Source organism: Anomaloglossus baeobatrachus, chromosome 1 (genome assembly GCF_048569485.1).
Source record: "Anomaloglossus baeobatrachus isolate aAnoBae1 chromosome 1, aAnoBae1.hap1, whole genome shotgun sequence".
NCBI classification, from domain to species: Eukaryota; Metazoa; Chordata; class Amphibia; order Anura; family Aromobatidae; genus Anomaloglossus; species Anomaloglossus baeobatrachus.
This window is the reverse complement of record NC_134353.1, coordinates 922895092-922914554: the sequence shown is the minus strand read 5'-3', so window position 1 is coordinate 922914554 and position 19463 is coordinate 922895092. Positions and strand designations below refer to the sequence as shown.

Sequence of the window (19463 nt, the reverse complement as noted above, 5' to 3'; positions counted from 1 at the left end):
TAGGCAGTTGCCAGAGAGGGAGAGATATTCCCCCTGTTACCCTCCATGTTTACAGGCTATGTATCATATATGAAGAGTCTTGTCACTATAGGCTCACTCATTTCAATACAATTAGTCCCCCTTCCCTCACCAGCAGGTGTGGTGCGTTTTTCTGACCTTCCACTCACTTTGACACTACTACATGACTGTTTATGTGTATATATAAGAGTTATTATACTCTGTATCTCTGAGTATTTTTTAAGCGATATTTTTCTAATAAATTTAATTTTAGGAGTATGATGTTTTTGGTTTATGGTTTATGAACACTTCTATATTTATTGTGTTTGGTTTAATACGATATGGCTGGCTTCCTCTCAGGAGCTCCGAACAGCAACCATTGGCTCAGCGACGCTGAGGAGGTTTTTTCTGATAAAAACCTCGAGATATCAGACCCAACTAAAAGAAACCTCAGGACTGTTTTCTCAGATTTACAATCGGCTTACATAGACAACGCCAAAAGCTGGTGGGAAGTGCAGTCCCTGGAGCACTATATTAAAAATAGTATAGTGCCCAGAGGACTGAGAATCAGACTTATCCCGGCAGAAAGAGTTAGAACCACCCTGCTTCTTAAAAGGTGGGAAGAGGAGTCATTAGCCTCTTCACTCCGTTTCATGAACATTCTCCTGGAAGAGGAGAGAAAGAGACTTGAGGATACTAATAGGTCTCTGAATACCCTTAGAGAGGAAGCCCTTAATTTCAAGACTGATTCTGAATTTCAGATTAAAGAATTAGCACTACAAGGTGCAGTTGAAAAATATCAACTCAATCTGAAAAGTCGGAAACATAAGCATTTCATTCGGGATTTGGAGGATTTCAAACAGAAGAGGGCTTTCAGTCTTACGGAGAGGGCGGAGGATATCTCTTCCTCTGATATCTCTGACTCTGAGAGTCGACCCAGAGAGAGGAATCCTATAAGAGGCAGGGGGGGTACCTACTCCACCGGACGGGGTGGGAGTAGAGGATGCGGGACTTCAGGGGACAGATCCCATTATGGGAATCAGGACCCTTCAAGGGGTGGACAGGCCTCATTTTTGGAGTCATCTGCCTCTTTAATGCCTTCATCTTCATCTGCACAACAGAACAATTTTTTAGGCACAAGGGACCCCTATCCAATTCGGAAAAAATACAACAGAAAACCAAAGAAATGGTAATTAGGGGTCGGGCAGAGGGGCAGCAAATTGTCAATCTTTCTAGTTATACTCTATCGGCTATGGAAGAAAGAGTTCTGAGTTATGGACTATCTTTTGTCCCGACGACGCGTTTTGACGCGTTTGTCTGGGTCAAAGACATTGAATTATTTTTGAGGAAGTTGCGTTGGAGGAAACACTTTAGACACAATGACCTTGATGAATGCCACAGATTGGGGATACCGCTCAATATCCTCCCTGATGTTAGACTGCTAGCTGGGCTGGCAGAACCTGATAGTAGTAATACGGGTAGGGGTCCATTCACTAGTTTGAGACCTAAAAATAGGAAAATGCCACCTCCCACTGAATGCACGAGTATCGACATCTTCTCTACATTGGTGACTAAGGAAATTAGAAGGATTAACCCACGCTTTCACAGTACTAGGGATAACCTTGCACCGATTGAAAGAGAAGCTTTATCAATACTTAATGAAAATCAGTCCATTACGATTAAGCCCTCCGATAAAGGGGGCAATATTGTTATTTTGGACACTGATAAATATCGTTGCTTGTGTCTTCAGTTACTATCAGATAAAGACACCTATGCTGTTCTGCCTGCAGACCCGACTTCTAAATTTAAGGTTGCACTGTCTGAGATTGTGTCTGAAGGTTTTGAGAGGGGCCTCATTTCTAAGGATGAGATGGACTTTCTTGTCCCTAAGGAATTTGTGATTGCCACCTTTTATTGTACCCCCAAAATCCATAAGGGCCTTGACCCATTGAAGGGTCGCCCCATAGTATCAGGTATTGATGCTATGGGGCAAAATCCCAGTATCTATCTGGACAGGGTCCTTAGGAATTTTGTCAATACACAGCCATCTTTTATTAGGGATACGTCTGACCTCCTGAGTAAACTAGACGGTATACAGGTAGATGATGACACGATCTTAGCATCCATCGACGTCGAGCAGCTTTATAGCTGCATACCACACGAGACAGGAGTGCGAGCTGTGAGATACTATTTGGAGATGAGGGGGATACAGTATAGGGAACATAATGCCTTTATTCTTGGGCTCCTTATGTTTATACTTACACACAACTACTTCATCTTTCATAACAAATTTTACCACCAGCTCAGGGGTACTGCAATGGGGAGCCCTTGTGCTCCCACATATGCAAATATATACCTGGGCTGGTGGGAGGATGTAGTTGTGTTTGGGGACGAGGATGTCACCTGGAATCCCCAGATATTATTCTGGGGACGCTATATAGATGACATCCTCGTCCTCTGGAGGGGTGGGGCGGATTCCTTTCTTGATTTTGTATCACACCTCAATGATAATGACCTCGGACTTAAGTTCACCTGCGAGGTGGGAGGTGACAGATTGCCCTTCCTGGATATCCTCCTTATAAAAAATAGGGATGGTACCCTAGGCACTACGATTTATCGTAAACCGACAGCGACTAATAGTTTGCTTAGGTGGGAAAGCCACCATCCCACTGCCCTACGTAGAGGTATCCCTAAAGGGCAGTTTCTCCGCCTGAGGAGGAACTGCTCGTCCTTACAGGATTTCCATCATAAGTCTGGAAGTTTGGGGGATAAATTTAGGGATAGAGGTTACCCTGATTCAGTTATCAGATCGGCGTATGAATCTGCTCGGGACCAAAGGAGGACCACACTTCTGATTACCAAGCCTAAACGTGAACAGGAGCAAACCACCAGATTGATAGGGTCGTATGATGACCAGAATATTAAGATCATGCAGATTCTGAGGAAACATTGGGGAATACTAACATCTGACCCTGACTTAAGTGACTTTATCACCCCTTATCCTAGTGTCACGTATAGGAGAGGCAAAACGATCAAGGATCATCTGGTACATAGTTTCTTTGTGCCAGAAAAATTGCCGGGTACGTGGCTTGACAGAAAGCCACTTGGTACTTTCAAATGTGGCTCTTGCAAATTTTGTGTATACATTGACCAAAGCAAGACCTTTACTAATTTAGAATCGGGCAGGGTTTTCTACATCAGGGACTTTATTAACTGCCGAACGGAGGGTCTTGTTTATAGGTGCACATGTACATGTCCACTTAGCTACATAGGGAAGACAAGACGCCAACTGCGCGTCCGCATTGGAGAGCATTTGGGCGATATTGCGCACAAACGTGATACGCCTATAGCGAGACATGTTAACAACTGTCACCAAGGGGATCCCAAAAGTATTCGGTTCCAGGGCATTGAGGCAGTCCCTATGCCAATCAGGAAGGGTAATTGGGACAATAAAATACTTCAAAGGGAAGCCCGATGGACCTTCCTTTTGGACACGGTGCATCCGAAGGGCCTCAATGAGGTATTGAGCTATTTTAGCTTCATATAGGTGCTTTGTTTCCTAGCACGCCTTTTTGATCATCTATTTTTCGATTAATACATCTTTATATATTCCTCATAGTTTCTTAGCAATTGGGTTTTTGGTCGCTTCAGTCTGCGCTTCTCCTGAGAGGCATCTATTAATCTATATAGCCAGGTTTGAGTTTAGTTTCTTTTTGGTTTATTTATTCCATTAAGGTTACCTTTTTTGTGCTGTGAATTAGTCTCTGCACATTCTCCTTTCTTCATAACAAATTGTTGGCGATGCTTTATGCCGATATTTTTTGGCCACAGTACGACATATTGAGTACTAGTGTAATCCCTACTTATTATTCATATTACTATGGTCACCTAAGAGGCATGGTTTATCTGGCCATCATTGTTGTTTCTTGGATGGCTGTGTATCAAATTTATGTTATTAGCCACATTACAGCATGGTGTATTTATGCATCTATATACAGGTTTCTAACACTCACTGTCATGTTTGTACAGGAGTGGAGGTGACGTCTGATCGGCAGATGTCACTTCCGGTTGGCCGTACTGCTCCATGCTGGAGCGGATGTTGCGTTGGATGACTCCGACGTCACTTCCGGTCTGCCCGCGCGGGAGCGGAAGTGACGTCACACGCCATCTTCTGTCAGTTCCGGTCCCGCCGCGTGGTTTGTACTATACTGCGGCCATTTCCGGTAGTAGTCGGGAGGACAGGAAGTTCCTCCTAGGTGGCTGCTGGCTCTTATATAAAATACATCATTGAGCTGGCGGCACAGCTTTTGGCCTCAGGTTACCATGGTCATTGTACCTGGAACACTATCGTTGGGATTACCACTCACATGATCTGCCTCCATCGCAGGCGATTGATGCCGACCTGTTATTAATCAGGAAGCTAAAGACATTAAGGTATTTATGGCTGATGTATTGCCTTATGGAGAATGAACTGTCTAGTTTGAGATGTGATTTCATGTCTTAATTTGGGAATGTGATCTCCCTTTGTCTAGATATTATCCTATAACAATCTCTGATGTATTCGGATATGGTGAAAATCCTTGGTCTCCCCTGATGAACCCCTGAAAATAACTCTTCAGGGGGGAAACGCGTCGGGATGTTGGATTGTCAGCAGTAATCAGGAATTTGGACTGCCAGTAGTGACCCCAGCAGATAAGTCCCTTGCTGGGATCATAAGTTCATTTTTTCTATACATCATGATATATGTGTATCTATGCATCATCTAGTATTGGCTACTTTTATATTGATATTGTTGGTAAAACCACATACTGATTCCCAAATTTGTATTATCATCAGTCTTATGGGCTATTAAGATCTCATAATGACTTTTTGACTAGTTTTTGCACTTTTATTGCTTTGGTGGTGGGTCTCTTTGCGACTTGCAGGTTAGAGGGAAAGCTTAGGGACAGCCGACGTGGAGCGGGGGGCACCCAACAACTTAAGGTGCACCTCCGCTGGTAGGCAGTTGCCAGAGAGGGAGAGATATTCCCCCTGTTACCCTCCATGTTTACAGGCTATGTATCATATATGAAGAGTCTTGTCACTATAGGCTCACTCATTTCAATACAATTAGTCCCCCTTCCCTCACCAGCAGGTGTGGTGCGTTTTTCTGACCTTCCACTCACTTTGACACTACTACATGACTGTTTATGTGTATATATAAGAGTTATTATACTCTGTATCTCTGAGTATTTTTTAAGCGATATTTTTCTAATAAATTTAATTTTAGGAGTATGATGTTTTTGGTTTATGATAACTGTATATTCTGTAGATTCCCTATTGTATATATTGTAGTTTCTAGTGTGCTTTAGGCGATTAAATTATATAATTAATCTTGGGCTGTTCTGTTATCTCGATCTTGAATCCCACGTCTGTGTGTTCGGCTAATAGTTACCGTAAATCGGTTGGTGGCAGCGAGTTGTGCCAAGGATTATTGTGGGGAGGCCAGTGAGATTCGGGGAGAGTTTATATATTCCGCCCGCGGAGGTCGGGGGAATATATACCCTACTCTCACCGGGGACCCTTCAATAATCGGCATAAGTAGTATAGCGGCCTCCTTGCTTATTGTCGGGCAATTCCATAATTGGCCTGACTATAAGAGGGGCGCTAGAGAGCGCGTCACGTGCTCTGTCTGTCGGTCGGGAGGTATAAAGGAGGGGTGACCCCCACTTGTTACCCCCCGATTGTGACGTACTGGTAGCCAGCGCGGGGGATTTCTGAGTGACCCCCCCGGTGGTTTGTGACAGTGAGTCTTTGGAGCCTGCCGGTAGATCAGCCCCACATGCAGTACAAACAGTGTACACAGCCTGTGCCTTGGCACCCTTGCGTTTTGCGGATGACATGTTGCTGCCTCCTCAGAGCAGTACAGGGTGTTCAGCCAAGAAGCGACCTTACAGTGCACTATATAAATATATATATATATATATGGTACCAAGAAAAAAGTACACTAATATAACACTGAGGCACTAGAGGGGCCAGCACTACTGTGCTGCTTACCACCCGCTTAGGAGCGGTGTGTGGACGCCAGAAATCCCTCTAGTCTGGGTCTCCCAGAGCCTGCTGCCTTTCCCCAGCCAGCCGCATGTGTAATGGCTGCCGGCGTCCTTGTGGAGAGGGGGGGCGGGCCCTGGGCGTACACCGACGAAGAGCGGGAAGTCTGCTTCCCCCTGTGCCTAGTGAGAGGGCTGGAGCATGTAAATAAAGCTCCAGCCCTCGGCGCTGTTAATTGAGCAGCGTCTCTCCCCTACCCTGATTGACAGGGTGGGGGCGGGGAACGAAGCGGCACTAGGCCGCAGAAGCCGGGGGCTAAAGTTAGAAGCGCCGCCGCCGTAAAAGCGCGGTCGGCGCCAAGTCCCCGGCGCACTACAAGTCGCAGCTGCGTCGCCGCTCCAGGAGCGGTCGGCGCAGTAGTTCCCAACATGAAACGTCACTCAGCAAAGCTGCAGTGACCTAACCCCAGCGCACAGCGCTACTGTCCCCGGCGCACTATAACGCTCAGCAAGCCTGAGAGTGTCCGTGCCTGCCGGGGACACAGAGTACCTGAAAGTTGCAGGGCCTTGTCCCTGAACGGCACTCCCGCTCCAAATCCAGCAGGTTCTATGGGTCTGTGGATGGAGCCCGGCCCCAGGGCTTGGGGGCCGGCAAGATCCCACTTCCACAGAGCCCTCCAGGGGATGTGGAAGGAAAACAGCATGTGGGCTCCAGCCTCTGTACCAGCAATAGGTACCTCAACCTTACAAGCACCAACCGCGGGTGAGAAGGGAGCATGCTGGGGGCCCCACATGGGCCCTCTTTTCTTCCATCCGATATAGCCAGCAGCTACTGCTGACTACAAACAGTGGAGCTATGCGTGGATGTCTGACCTCCTTCGCACAAAGCAGAAAACTGGTGAGCCAGTGATCCCACTGGGGGTGTATAGCCAGAAGGGGAGGGGCCTTACACTTTTTAGTGTAATTGCTTTGTGTGGCCTCCGGAGGCAGTGCTATACACCCAATCGTCTGGGTCTCCCAATAGAGCGACGAAGAAAAAATGTATTTCCTATTTTACACTTCTAAAACCAGGGTGCGTCTTATGTTCCGAAAAATACGGTATCTGTTAGGAAGTGGTCAGTTTTGTTTCATTTTAGCTTATAGGGTCATGCCTTCTGAGACGGAGCATTCCTTTCCCACCAGCTAAAGGGAATTTTTAATTTCCTATTTGCAGGTTGCTGCCCACCCATAAAATTGTAGGCTTTATCAGGCAGCATAGGGATGCGGCAAAAAGACCTACGCCTTGATGCTGGCTGCTGGGCTCACATAAAACTGGCCATTTTATCAGCTAAGTGTCTCAATTTGTAAATGTATTGCCTTATCAGTAATGCAAATGTCCAAATTCCTGTACTCAGAGTTTGCATGCCTTAGCTTTTCAGAGTGCAGCTGTTTATCGGATGATAAAGAGTGTGCTGGAAACTCTTCAGCTACTAATTTATTTTTAATAAAGAATGTAATAGAAAAAAATGTAACAAGAACCAGATTTATATATTAGGACATTATGCTGGTTACACATGAGATAATTGTTGGTGGAGTGTGCGAATCCCTCCTGACTTCCTCATATACGAGAGCTCGGCTTGGTTGAGCATTCATGGGCTTTCAATGGGAAGAAACGTGAAAGCTGCTGCCAGACTTCTCCAAAAAATACAGCCAGTGAGCACTGAAATTCCACCAGTCCAAAAAGCAGTAGGAGAGTCAGAAAGACCTCCAGATAAATTAGCGGGTTGTTGGCCCCACCATGTGTGTGGGGGCTTTACCCTATGTGGGGTTGCAAAATAAAAAAAATATACAAATTATATATATATATATATATATATATATATATACACATATATACACATATATACATACACACACACACAGTGGAACCTTGCTTAACGAGAATAATCCGTTCTGGGACTGTGCTTGTTAAACAAGTTACTCGTTCAGCAAAGCAAGATTTCCCATAGGAAATCATTGCAATGCTGACGATTCGTTCCACAACGGGTTAAATGTCCCATCCTGGTCCCCTATTCTGTCATTCCACACATGCACAAACACGCACACACACACATGCACACGCACATATTATATGCTCATCTTACCTTCCGCTCCATCGCCGGTCTCCTGGGACTTGCTGTTCTCTGGTACGGGGCCGGGCATCGCGTTTCCATAACGACGAGGCAGCAACTTCCCTGCTAGGGTGCTGACGTCAAGGCAGAGCTGCTTGCCTCTGATTGGCCAGCGCTTTGCCATTCAGCAGGACAGGAAGTTCCTCCCTCGTCGCTATGGAGGCAGAATCACAGCGTGGAACGGAGCGGAGCATCGAACTACAGGACCCAGGAGGCCGGCGATGAAACGTAAGGTACACTGTTATATGCTCACCTTACCTTCCGTTCCATCGCCGGCCTCCTGGGTCTTGTAGTTCGCCGCGAGGATGTCGCGATGTACCCGGGAACTACAAGAACCATGAGACCGCCGGTGGAACGGAAGGTAAGGTGAGCATAATACTGTATGTGCGTGCGTGTTTGTGCGTACATGTGTGTGCATGTGTGGACTGCACGTGCGGGTTAGAGTGTGGTGGATGGATGAAACCGGAAGTGTGTGCGGTGAGGATTTCGCTCATACAGCAAAGCTTTCTCGTAAAGCGGGTTACAAATTTACAGAAAGCTTTGCTTGTATAGCGAAATTCTCCTTATGTGGGTTACTCGTTAAGCGAGGTACCACTGTATATGTATATTATATATATATATATATATATATATATATATATATATATATATATATATATATATATATATATATATATATATATATATATATATATATATATATATATTTTTATTTAATTTTTTTTCTAATAATATACATACATTTTATTTTTTTCAAAAGTCCCCCCCAAAAAGTGTAAAAGCAATCATAGGCCCAATCCGGAAAGGGTTGAAGAATGCTTGCATCAGAGGTGCTGTATAATAACTTCACTGATGGACCTGCGCGTTGCCCCATATATATTTTTTCTTAGGAAGTTGGTTAAATACCAACTCAAGGACAGCGATGTAAAAGCTGGAAACTCATAGAAACATACATTATTCTAGCTTGGATGTGATGTCGTAAAGGACAATGCGCCCTTTGCCTCCTTCTCTGGCTACAGGAATGTGCGGCACTCACTTGTACATGATGTAACCGATGAATAATACGCTCTGCACGGCTACGAAGATAAAGAAGTGCGCCGTGGATAGACACGAGGGAACGGGAAGTTCAGGGCATTTCTGTTTTTCGTGAGGCTGGAAAAAAAAAAATGCAAGAAGGTAAAAAAAAAAAAACCATTCATTTACAAATATAAAAATTATACTCCAGAGCTGCAATCACAATTGTGCTGGCATCGGAGGCCAAATCTGCCAGAATATCCTACTGGTTCACTAATCTGTTTGGAGAAGTGGATCAGTATGTTGGGCTATCGGCTGGACTCGATAAGTGTAACGTCAACGTTAAAACTGCATTATGAGAGGTTTAAATACTGTGCATTAATCTGTCTGGATAGGAGAAGAGAGAAACTGCAGCGCCAGTGGTGGAGCAGAAGGGTCTATGTTCTCCCATCCAGACAACTGCAATGGGTTCAGATGAAGGCCAGAAAGGCCGAAACGTCAATCTAGCAGTTTTCAAATAAAGGGAATTTTGTTTACTTACCGTAAATTCCTTTTCTTCTAGCTCCTATTGGGAGACCCAGAGAATTGGGTGTATAGCTTCTGCCTCCGAAGGCCACACAAAGTATTACACTTTAAAAAGTGTAACCCCTCCCCTCTGCCTATACACCCTCCCGTGGACCACGGGCTCCTCAGTTTTGGTGCAAAAGCAGGAAGGAGGAAACTTATAAATTGGTCTAGGGTAAATTGAATCCGAAGGATGTTCGGAGAACTGAAGACCATAACCCAAAAGAACAACCAGCCCGAAGGGCACAGGGGCGGGTGCTGGGTCTCCCAATAGGAGCTAGAAGAAAAGGAATTTACGGTAAGTAAACAAAATTCCCTTTTTCTTTGTCGCTCCATTGGGAGACCCAGACAATTGGGACGTCCAAGAGCAATCCCTGGGTGGGTAAAAGAATACCTCAATAAAAAGAGCCGAAAACGGCCCCCTCTTACAGGTGGACAACCGCCACCTGAAGGACTCGCCTACCTAGACTGGCGTCTGCCGAAGCATAGGTATGCACTTGACAGTGCTTCGTGAAAGTGTGCAGACTAGACCACGTAGCTGCCTGACACACCTGCTGAGCCGTCGCCCGATGCCGCAATGCCCAGGACGCACCTACGGCTCTGGTAGAATGGGCTTTCAATCCTGAAGGAAGTGGAAGCCCAGAAGTACGGTAGGCCTCGAGAATCGGTTCCTTGATCCACTGAGCCAAGGTTGACTTGGAGGCCTGAGAGTCCATACGCTGGCCAGCGACAAGGACAAAAAGCGCATCTGAACGGCGCAGGGGCGCCGTACGAGACACGTAGAACCGGAGTGCTCTCACAAGATCCAAAGAGTGCAAATCCTTTTCACACTGGTGAATTGGATTAGGGCAACAGGAAGGCAAGGAGATATCCTGATTTAGATGAAAAGGAGATACCACCTTAGAGAGAAATTCCGGGACAGGACGCAGAACCACCTTATCCTGGTGGAAAACCAGGAAGGGAGCCTTGCATGACAGCGCTGCAAGCTCAGACACTCTCTGAAGAGATGTGACTGTCACCAGGAAGGCCACCTTCTGCGAAAGACGGGAGAGAGAGACATCCCGCAGCAGCTCAAAAGGCGGCTTTTGAAGAGCCGTCAGGACTCTGCTAAGATCCCAGGGTTCCAACGGACGTTTGTAAGGTGGGACCATGTGGCAGACCCCCTGCAGGAACGTGCGGACCTGCGGAAGCCTGGCTAGACGCTTTTGAAAGAAAAACACGGAGAGCGTGGATACTTGGCCCTAGAGAGAGAGCCGAGGGACAAACCCTTGTCCATTCCAAATTGTAGGAATGAAAAGGAATGTGGGTAAGGCAAACGGCCATGGAGGAAAGCCGTTATCAGCGCACCAGGATAGAAAGACTTGCCAAGACCTGTAATAGATCTTGGCGGACGTTGGCTTCCTGGCTTGTCTCATGGTGGCAATGACATCCTGAGATAACCCTGAAGACTCTAGGAGTCAGGGACCAATGGCCACTTAGTCAAGTTGAGGGCCACAGAATTCAGATGGAAAAAACGGGTCTTGTGACAGCAAGTCTGGGCGGTCTGGAAGTGCCCACGGTTGATCCACCGTGAGATGCCACAGATCCGGATACCACGACCGTCTCGGCCAGTCTGGAGCGACGAGAATGGCGCGACGGCAGTCGGACCTGATCCTGCGTAGTACCCTGGGCAGCATCGCCAGAGGGGGAAACACATAAGGCAGTCGAAACTGCGACCAATCCTGGACTAAAACTGCCAGAGGTCTGTGATCCTGAGACCGTGCCATGAAGGCCGGGACCTCGAGAGATCGACGTCCTGCGTTCCCCAGCGGCGATGGATCTCTCGAAGCACTTCTGGGTGCAGAGACCATTCCCCCGCGTCCATGCCCTGACTGAAAAAATCTGCTTCCCAGTTTTCTACGCCCGGGATGTGAACTGCGGAGATGGTGGAGCCTGTGGTTTCCACCCACTGCAGAATCCGCCGGATTTCCTGGAAGGCTTGACGACTGCGAGTGCCGCCTTGGATCGCGAACGGCACTGCCTCCATAGCTGCAACCATCTTCCCCAGGAAGTGCATGAGGCGCCTTAAGGGGTGTGACTGACTCCGAAGAAGTGATTGCACCCCCGCCTGCAGAGAAAGCTGTTTGTCCCTGGAGAGTCGCCAGAGCGACGGCAAGGCTTTGTTGACACGCCACCTGAGAAGGGGCCCAGAGGATCTGAAGAAACGAGCCGCAGGACGAGAACTGAACTCTATCCTGTAACCATGAGACAGAATGTCTCTCACCCATCGGTCTTGAACTTGTGGCCACCAGGCGCCGCCAAAGCGGGAGAGCCTGCCACCGACCGAGGATGCGCTAGGGGAGGCCGAGAGTCATGAGGAGGCCGTTTTGGAGGCAGTGCCCCCGCGGCCTTTTGGGGTCGTGACGTGGGCCGCCACGCATATGAGTTCCTCTGGCCTTTCTCCGGCCGGTTGGACGAAGAAGAGTGTGGCTTGGCGGAGGGACGAAAGGACCGAAACCTCGATTGGATTTTTCTTTGCTGAGGTCTCTTAGTTTTGGACTGGGGTAAGGAGGAGTCCTTTCCCTTGGATTCCTTAATAATATCATCCAATCGTTCGCCAAATAAATGGTCGCCAGAAAAGGGCAAACCAGTTAAGAACCTTTTTGAAGCCGAGTCTGGTTCCTATTCGCGCAGCCACATGGCCCTGCGAACTGCCACGGAGTTAGCATATGCTACAGCCGTGCGGCTAGTGGAGTTCAGGACGGCGTTCATGGCGCAGGACGAAAAGGCTGATGCCCGAGAGTCAAAAACGGAACATGCGGAGCAAAATTCCATGTGACAGCATTAAACTCCTTCAGACAAGCCGAGATTGCTTGGAGAGCCCACACGGCTGCAAAGGCCGGGGCGAAAGACGTGCCCGTGGCCTCATAGATGGACTTCACCAAGAGCTCTATCTGTCTGTCAGTGGCATCCTTCAGGGATGAGCCATTTGCAACAGACACAACGGACCTAGCAGCCAATTTGGAGACTGGAGGATCCATCTTGGGAGAATGAGCCCAACCCTTAACGACTTCAGATGGAAGTGTCAGTGTGACGTTTAACCCAGCGCTTGTCCGGGACCGCTCCGGGTTTCTGGACAGCATCCCTGAAGTTAGAGTGATCAAAAAACGTATTGTGTGTACGTTTGGGGAACCGAAACTGGTGTTTCTCCTGCTGAGAAGCGGACTCCTCTACAGGAGGAGACGGAGGAGAGCGATCCAGCACCTGGTTGATGGACGAGATAAGATCATTTACTAAGGCGTCCCCCTCAGGAGTATCAAGGTTAAGGGTGAAGTCAGGGCCAGAGCCCTGAGCTCCCCCGTCCGCCTCGTCTTCCTGAGAGTCCTCAAGCTGGGATCCCTAGCAGCGTGAGGAAGTCGGGGAAGAGTCCCAGCGAGACCGCTTAGCCGGTCTTGGACTGCGGTCCGGGCAGGAGTCCTCCGCCTGAGACCTAGGGCTCAACCTGGGAGCGCGCTGCGGCGTTAACCAAGCGGGGCCTGGATGAGACAAGCTAACAGGGCCAGGGCCTGTGAAAGGTCCGGTCTGGACTGCAATGCCTCAAGGAGCTTAGAAGACCATTTGTTCATATGAAAATGACTGAGGGCCAACGCCGGTGACTCTGTCCCTGCAGCCTGCTCAGGGGGAGCAGGGGGGTCTACATGAGCCGAGGGGCCCACCAGTACCCGAGGCTCCGGCTGAGCAAGCGAGGCAGGAGTCGAGCATTGCTCACAGTGAGGGTAGGTGGATCCCGCAGGTAACATAGCCCCACAAGAGGTACAGACCGCGAGAAAAACCTGTGCTTTCGTATCTTTGCTCCTTGGGACGACATGCTGTTGTCTCCTAGGAGAGTGACCACTGAAGGTAAATGTATACAGTCTGTCCGAACAGAAATATATATAATATATACATATGTATCCGGCACCCTTGGGGGACCAGCACCGGGTGCTGTGTTCACCCTGAGCTCCCCTGAGAAGCACCCACCGGCAGAATGCCAGAAAATGGCCGCCGGAGCTCTCAGGGGAGGAGTGGGGCCGAGGGCGGCGCCAGCAAAGAGCGGGAGTCCGGTTTCCCCACAGTGGTCAGTGAGGGGGGAGGAAGACATGCAGGATGTTTCAGCCCTCACATCCGACGTCATGTCGGTAATCCCGCCCTTACCCCTGAAAGGCAGGCCCAGAGGCGGGATTTTCGCCACTAGGCCGCGGTGAAGCCGGGGACTAAATTTGAGGCCGCGCCCGACCAGCAGGCCCGGTCAGCGCGGAAGTCCACCTGCGTCCTCAGTTTTACAACTACCGCGGCTTCCGGGAAGAAGGTGCGCTGCCTGTACAGTCCCCAATGGGGACACAGAGTACCTTTAAGTAGCAGGGCCCGGTCCCTGGGGTTGAAGAGGCTCCGGTCCGGCAGGTTCCACCAGGGGCTGCGGATGGAGCACGGTCCCAGCAAATGGATGACCGCTCAGGATCCCACTTCTCCCAGCCGCATAAGGGATGGTGAAGGAGACGGCTTGTGGCTCCAGACTCCGTACCCGCAATGGGTACCGTCTGGGGTCCCCACAGTGGTCAGTGAGGGGGAAGGAAGACATGCAGGATGCTCCAGCCGTCACATCCGACATCATGTCGGTAATCCCGCCCTTACCCCTGACAGGCAGGCCCAGGGGCGGGATTTTCGCGACTAGGCCGCGGTGAAGCCGGGGACTAAATTTGAGGCCGCGCCCGACAAGCAGGCCCGGTCGGCGCGGAAGTCCACCTGCCTCCTCAGTTTTACGACTACCGCGGCTTCCGGGAAGAAGGTGCGCTCCCTGTACAGTCCCCAATGGGGACACAGAGTACCTTTAAGTAGCAGGGCCCGGTCCCTGGGGTTGAAAAGGCTCCGGTCCGGCAGGTTCCACCAGGGGCTGCGGATGGAGCACGGTCCCAGCAAATGGATGACCGCTTAGGATCCCACTTCTCCCAGAGCCGCATAAGGGATGGTGAAGGAGACGGCATGTGGCTCCAGCCTTTGTACCCGCAATGGGTACCTCAACCTTAACAACACCGCCGACATAGTGGCGTGAGAAGGGAGCATGCCAGGGACACCGTGGGGGTCCTCTTTTCTTTCAACCGACAACTAAGTTATGAGAATGCATGAGTGGATGTGTGCCTCCTTCCACACAAAGCTTAAAACTGAGGAGCCCGTGGTCCACGGGAGGGTGTATAGGCAGAGGGGAGGGGTTACACTTTTTAAAGTGTAATACTTTGTGTGGCCTCCGGAGGCAGAAGCTATACACCCAATTGTCTGGGTCTCCCAATGGAGCGACAAAGAAAACATTCTCTTTTTATCTAGCATTAATATTGGAGTGCCAAATTTTTGCTTTCATATTTGCAGTGATTGCACCAGCAGAATAGTGAGTGCAGCTCTGGAGTATAATACAGGATGTAACTCAGGATCAGTACAGAATAAGTAATGTATGTATACAGTGACTGCACCAGCAGAATAGTGAGTGCAGCTCTGGAGTATAATACAGGATGTAACTCAGGATCAGTACAGAATAAGTAATGTATGTACACAGTGACTGCACCAGCAGAATAGTGAGTGCAGCTCGAGTATAATACAGGATGTAACTCAGGATCAGTACAGAATAAGTAATGTATGTATACAGTGACTGCACCAGCAGAATAGTGAGTGCAGCTCTGGAGTATAATACAGGATGTAACTCAGGATCAGTAATGTAATGTATATACACAGTGACTGCACCAGCAGAATAGTGAGTGCAGTTCTGGAGTATAATACAGGATAAATAATGTAATTTATGTATGTATGTATGTATACAGTGACTGCATCAGCAGAATAGTGAGTGCAGCTCTGGAGTATAATACAGGATGTAACTCAGGATCAGTAATGTAATGTATGTACACAGTGACTGCACCAGCAGAATAGTGAGTACAGCTCTGGAGTATAATACAGGATGTAACTCAGGATCAGTACAGGATCAGTAATGTAATGTATGTACACAGTGACTGCACCAGCAGAACAGGGAGTGCAGCTCTAAAGTATAGTAAAGGATGTAATTCCGAATAAGTGAAGGATAAATATTGTATGTACACAGTGACTGCACCAGCTTATCGCACTGAATTCCAGTCTCCTGTCTTTACCCCTTAATTCACTTTCAAACCCAAAATATAATTTACAAGCTGCCTCTACTTTCCACCTTTTCTTTTGCAGATGTGTAGTCCTCAGTATTACAGGCTGAATGTGAGGTCTGGCGGTCTAGGACACTATGGTCTTCACTAGCTCTCTTGTATCAGTACAGCTTCATTCCTGGACTGACTTCTCCCTTTCTGAGCCATGAGGGATTTTGACTTTTCCGTGCCATCAGCCACTCATATGCAGGGAAGTGTGACATCCCCACACACAGTCCACGGTGGCCGCTCGCTCTTCTTTTATAACATATACAAGACATTCTCTCACCATCCTCACTACCTCTTTGCTCTGATCCCTATCCTCAAACTGTGTTATGTTACATCCCTGAATTATAGGATGGCTTTCTTCTCAGGGTGAACACTGATCTACCACATTGTGGCTCTGCTCTCTGCAGAGCCAATGTATTTTTAGTGTTCTCCTTTGGTCTATATGTCCCGGTTCTGGGCCCGGTGGGAGAGCCCTATTCATTAGGACCTTGTTCCAAATGATCGCTCTGCCTTATCTAGGACCCTTTTCACCCGGAACACCGCCAGTGATAGTTCCTGCTTGGCAGTGTATGTTTCTGGTTCCCGTGAGTGATTGCTCTGATCTTGTCCTGCTACCTAGTTCAAAGTTCCCTTTTCCTTCCCTGCTCTGACTGAACTCCCTGCTTCCCTGATCTCGGCTCCGCTCTCTCCTTTATTACTGTCCTCTTGGCTTCCGACCCCGGCTTGTGCACGGACATTGGCTCTGCTCCCCGTCTGTACTTGACGCTACTTCCTGGCTTCTGACCCTCAGCCTACTCGTGTCTTTGTTTTTCTCTCGCTCCCTCTGCACTGACATGACCTCCCGGCTTCTGAATCGCGGTTTGCTTGACTACGCTGAAGACTTCCCCCACAAGAATACTACTGATCTCTTGCAGGCGCTAAGGTCTCATTACACCTAGGTGCCTTAAACCCAATTCTTGTGCACTTGTGACCCAGAGTGGTTGGTTTAGCCTCACAAAACCTCTTTCCTCTTCCATTTGTAACACTGAGTGTAAAGTGGGGACAGCAGAGAAAGCCGACAGCCTGGAGCAATGTGCTATGATGTGCTTCTATATCTATGTTACTAGCAACAGAACAGTCAGCTATAAGTTAGTAGTTATATAGGGGGGCAATGTGCTATGATGTGCTGCTATATCTATCTAACTAGCATCAGAACAGCCAGCTATAAGTTAGGAGTTATGTAGGGGGGCAATGTGCTATTGTGCGCTACTTTATCTATCTTACTAGCATCAGAACAGCCAGCTATAAGTTAGGAGTTATGTAGGGGGGCAATGTGCTATTATGTGCTGCTATATCTTACTAGCATCAGAACAGCCAGCTATAAGTTAGGAGTTATGTAGGGGGGCAATGTGCTATGATGTGCAGCTATAAGTATCTTACTAGCATCAGAATAATCAGCTATAAGTTAGGAGTTATGTAGGAGGGCAATGTACTATGATGTGCTGCTTCATCTATCTTACTAGCAACAGAACAGCCAGCTATATGTTAGGAGTTATGTAGGGTGTGTCAGAACTTGCTACAAAATTCTGTAATCTACTGTGAGACTATGGTGGTCACCCAAAGAAGAAGTCACTAGCCTTTAGAACTATTATGGACGTCAGGATAGAAAAGGAGTGTTGTCTCATTCCTGTGGAAAGGCAACAAGATGTGGTTACCAGGTTCTTCTGTACTAGAGACTCGATGTCCCTTTTCACCAGATGGAGATGTTCTTTGATGTCATTGAAGTGCTGTGTGTTCTCGTAGCCGGCAGCGCCCCCGTGCTGATTCCCGGACACCAGTCTTAAAGTTTCACTCATTGAATTCCTTTAAAAACATTAAAAAAAATCCTTTTAACCAATTAATGACTGCACTAATTCCTATATAAAATGTTAAATGTGTGCTTTTGCTTGAAGGTTAAATTAAAAATTGTGCCAGATCGCTGGGGGTCGGAGTATTTAAAGGGGTTGTCCATGCAAAATAAAACCTTGCCCAATAGCCGTAAAATGCAAAAAATAAACTCAAGGCAGCCACCTGGATCCAGCACATTTCACTCCAATGTCCGCAAAGAGAGAGGAAACAGTGATGTCACCGTTCCCCAGCTGCCTGTGATTGGCTACAGGAGTCAGGTGACTCTGTGCAGCGCATCATTTTAAATTATCTGATGATGCGCTGCTCAAGTCACCTGACTAGTGCAGCCAATCACAAGAGAGGGCACATTGACATGGCCACTTCCCGAGTGACCTACACTGGATCAAGGTGGATAATTCCGACTTTCTTACATATCTTATCAACCGGGCAAAGAGTTATTTTGCCCAAACATCCTCTTGAAATGCTCATTTTCCAGAAATGATGATGCATGCGTAACGCTGCACTAGACATACGCATGATTGATCACTGCATCATATAAATCTGGAACTCCAGAGAGCCAAGGATCAATGGGGGTCCCATCATTTTTACCCCCTAGGGATCACACATTTAACACCTATACCTACAGATAGGTGATCATTTCTTAGGGTGGGACAATCTTATAGTAAATTTCCCTCCTCAGGCAGAAAGAGAAAGTAATTTTTGCCTGCAGTCACAATCAGGGAAGTTACAGGTCAAAGGGGAGGGGCTTGCCCACTTAAAGGGAACCTGCCACCAGATTTGGTTACTACGGTATAAGCTGCAGCCACCACCACTGAGCTGTTATATACAGCATTCTAGAATACAGTATATAAGAGCCCAGGCTGCTCTGTATAACGTAAAAAACACTTTTTATAATACTCACCTATTGTAGCCGGTCCGGTCCGATGGTCGACGCTGCTCTCTGGTCCGGTGCCTCCTCTCTGCTGCGATTGCGGTCTTCCTTCTTCCCAGCCCAGTGTGGATGAGGTGTCTAAGTCATCCACACAGACCGGCATTGAGGTCCTGCGCAGGCGCACTTTGACCTGCTCGGCTCAGTACTGTAGTGCGCAGGAGCGAGAAAAGGTTAAAGACAGCCCACGCATGCGCACTACAATACTTTGGCAGATAAGACTGCGCCTGCGCAGGACTGCAATGCTGGCTAGTGTGGATAACGTAAGACGCGTCATGCACACGGGCCTCAGAAGGAGGAGGATGACGATTGCCGCAAAGAGGAGGCGCCGGACCGGAGACCAGCAACACCCATCAGCCCGGACCGCAACTTAGGCGAGTATAAAAAGGCTACTTTCCCACTGCGTTTTGCCTTACGTTTAGTGGTCCCGTTGGAGGCATCCGTCCAAACCGCCCCTCCCCTACCTCTCAAAGCATGTTTCGGACGCATGCGCCAAAAGGGCCATTGACTGTAATGGAGCAGACTACGTTACCGTCTGCTCTGTCTTGTACCATTTTCAGGCATATACGTTTACTGCAGGCGTACACCAAAACTTAGTCGACTACGTTTTGGTGTACGCCTGCAGAAAATGTATGTGCCCGAAAATGGTACAAAACAGAGCTACACGCTAACGTAGCCTGCTCCATTACAGTCAATGGCCCTGTTGGCGCAT

At 48.2% G+C, this 19463-nt stretch overlaps 1 protein-coding gene across 1 annotated transcript in view; it reads right to left on the bottom strand.

The window, feature by feature from the left end:
• Positions 1 to 19463, bottom strand: part of LMAN1 (lectin, mannose binding 1) — a 141224-nt gene that overhangs the window by 25223 nt on the left and 96538 nt on the right. The window contains exons 11-12 of the mRNA XM_075327913.1: positions 17631 to 17778; positions 9213 to 9328 (exon numbers count right to left, since the gene is read on the bottom strand). Of these exons, the coding sequence (XP_075184028.1) occupies positions 9213 to 9328; positions 17631 to 17778 (264 nt within the window). The remainder of the gene's footprint in view (positions 1 to 9212; positions 9329 to 17630; positions 17779 to 19463) is intronic.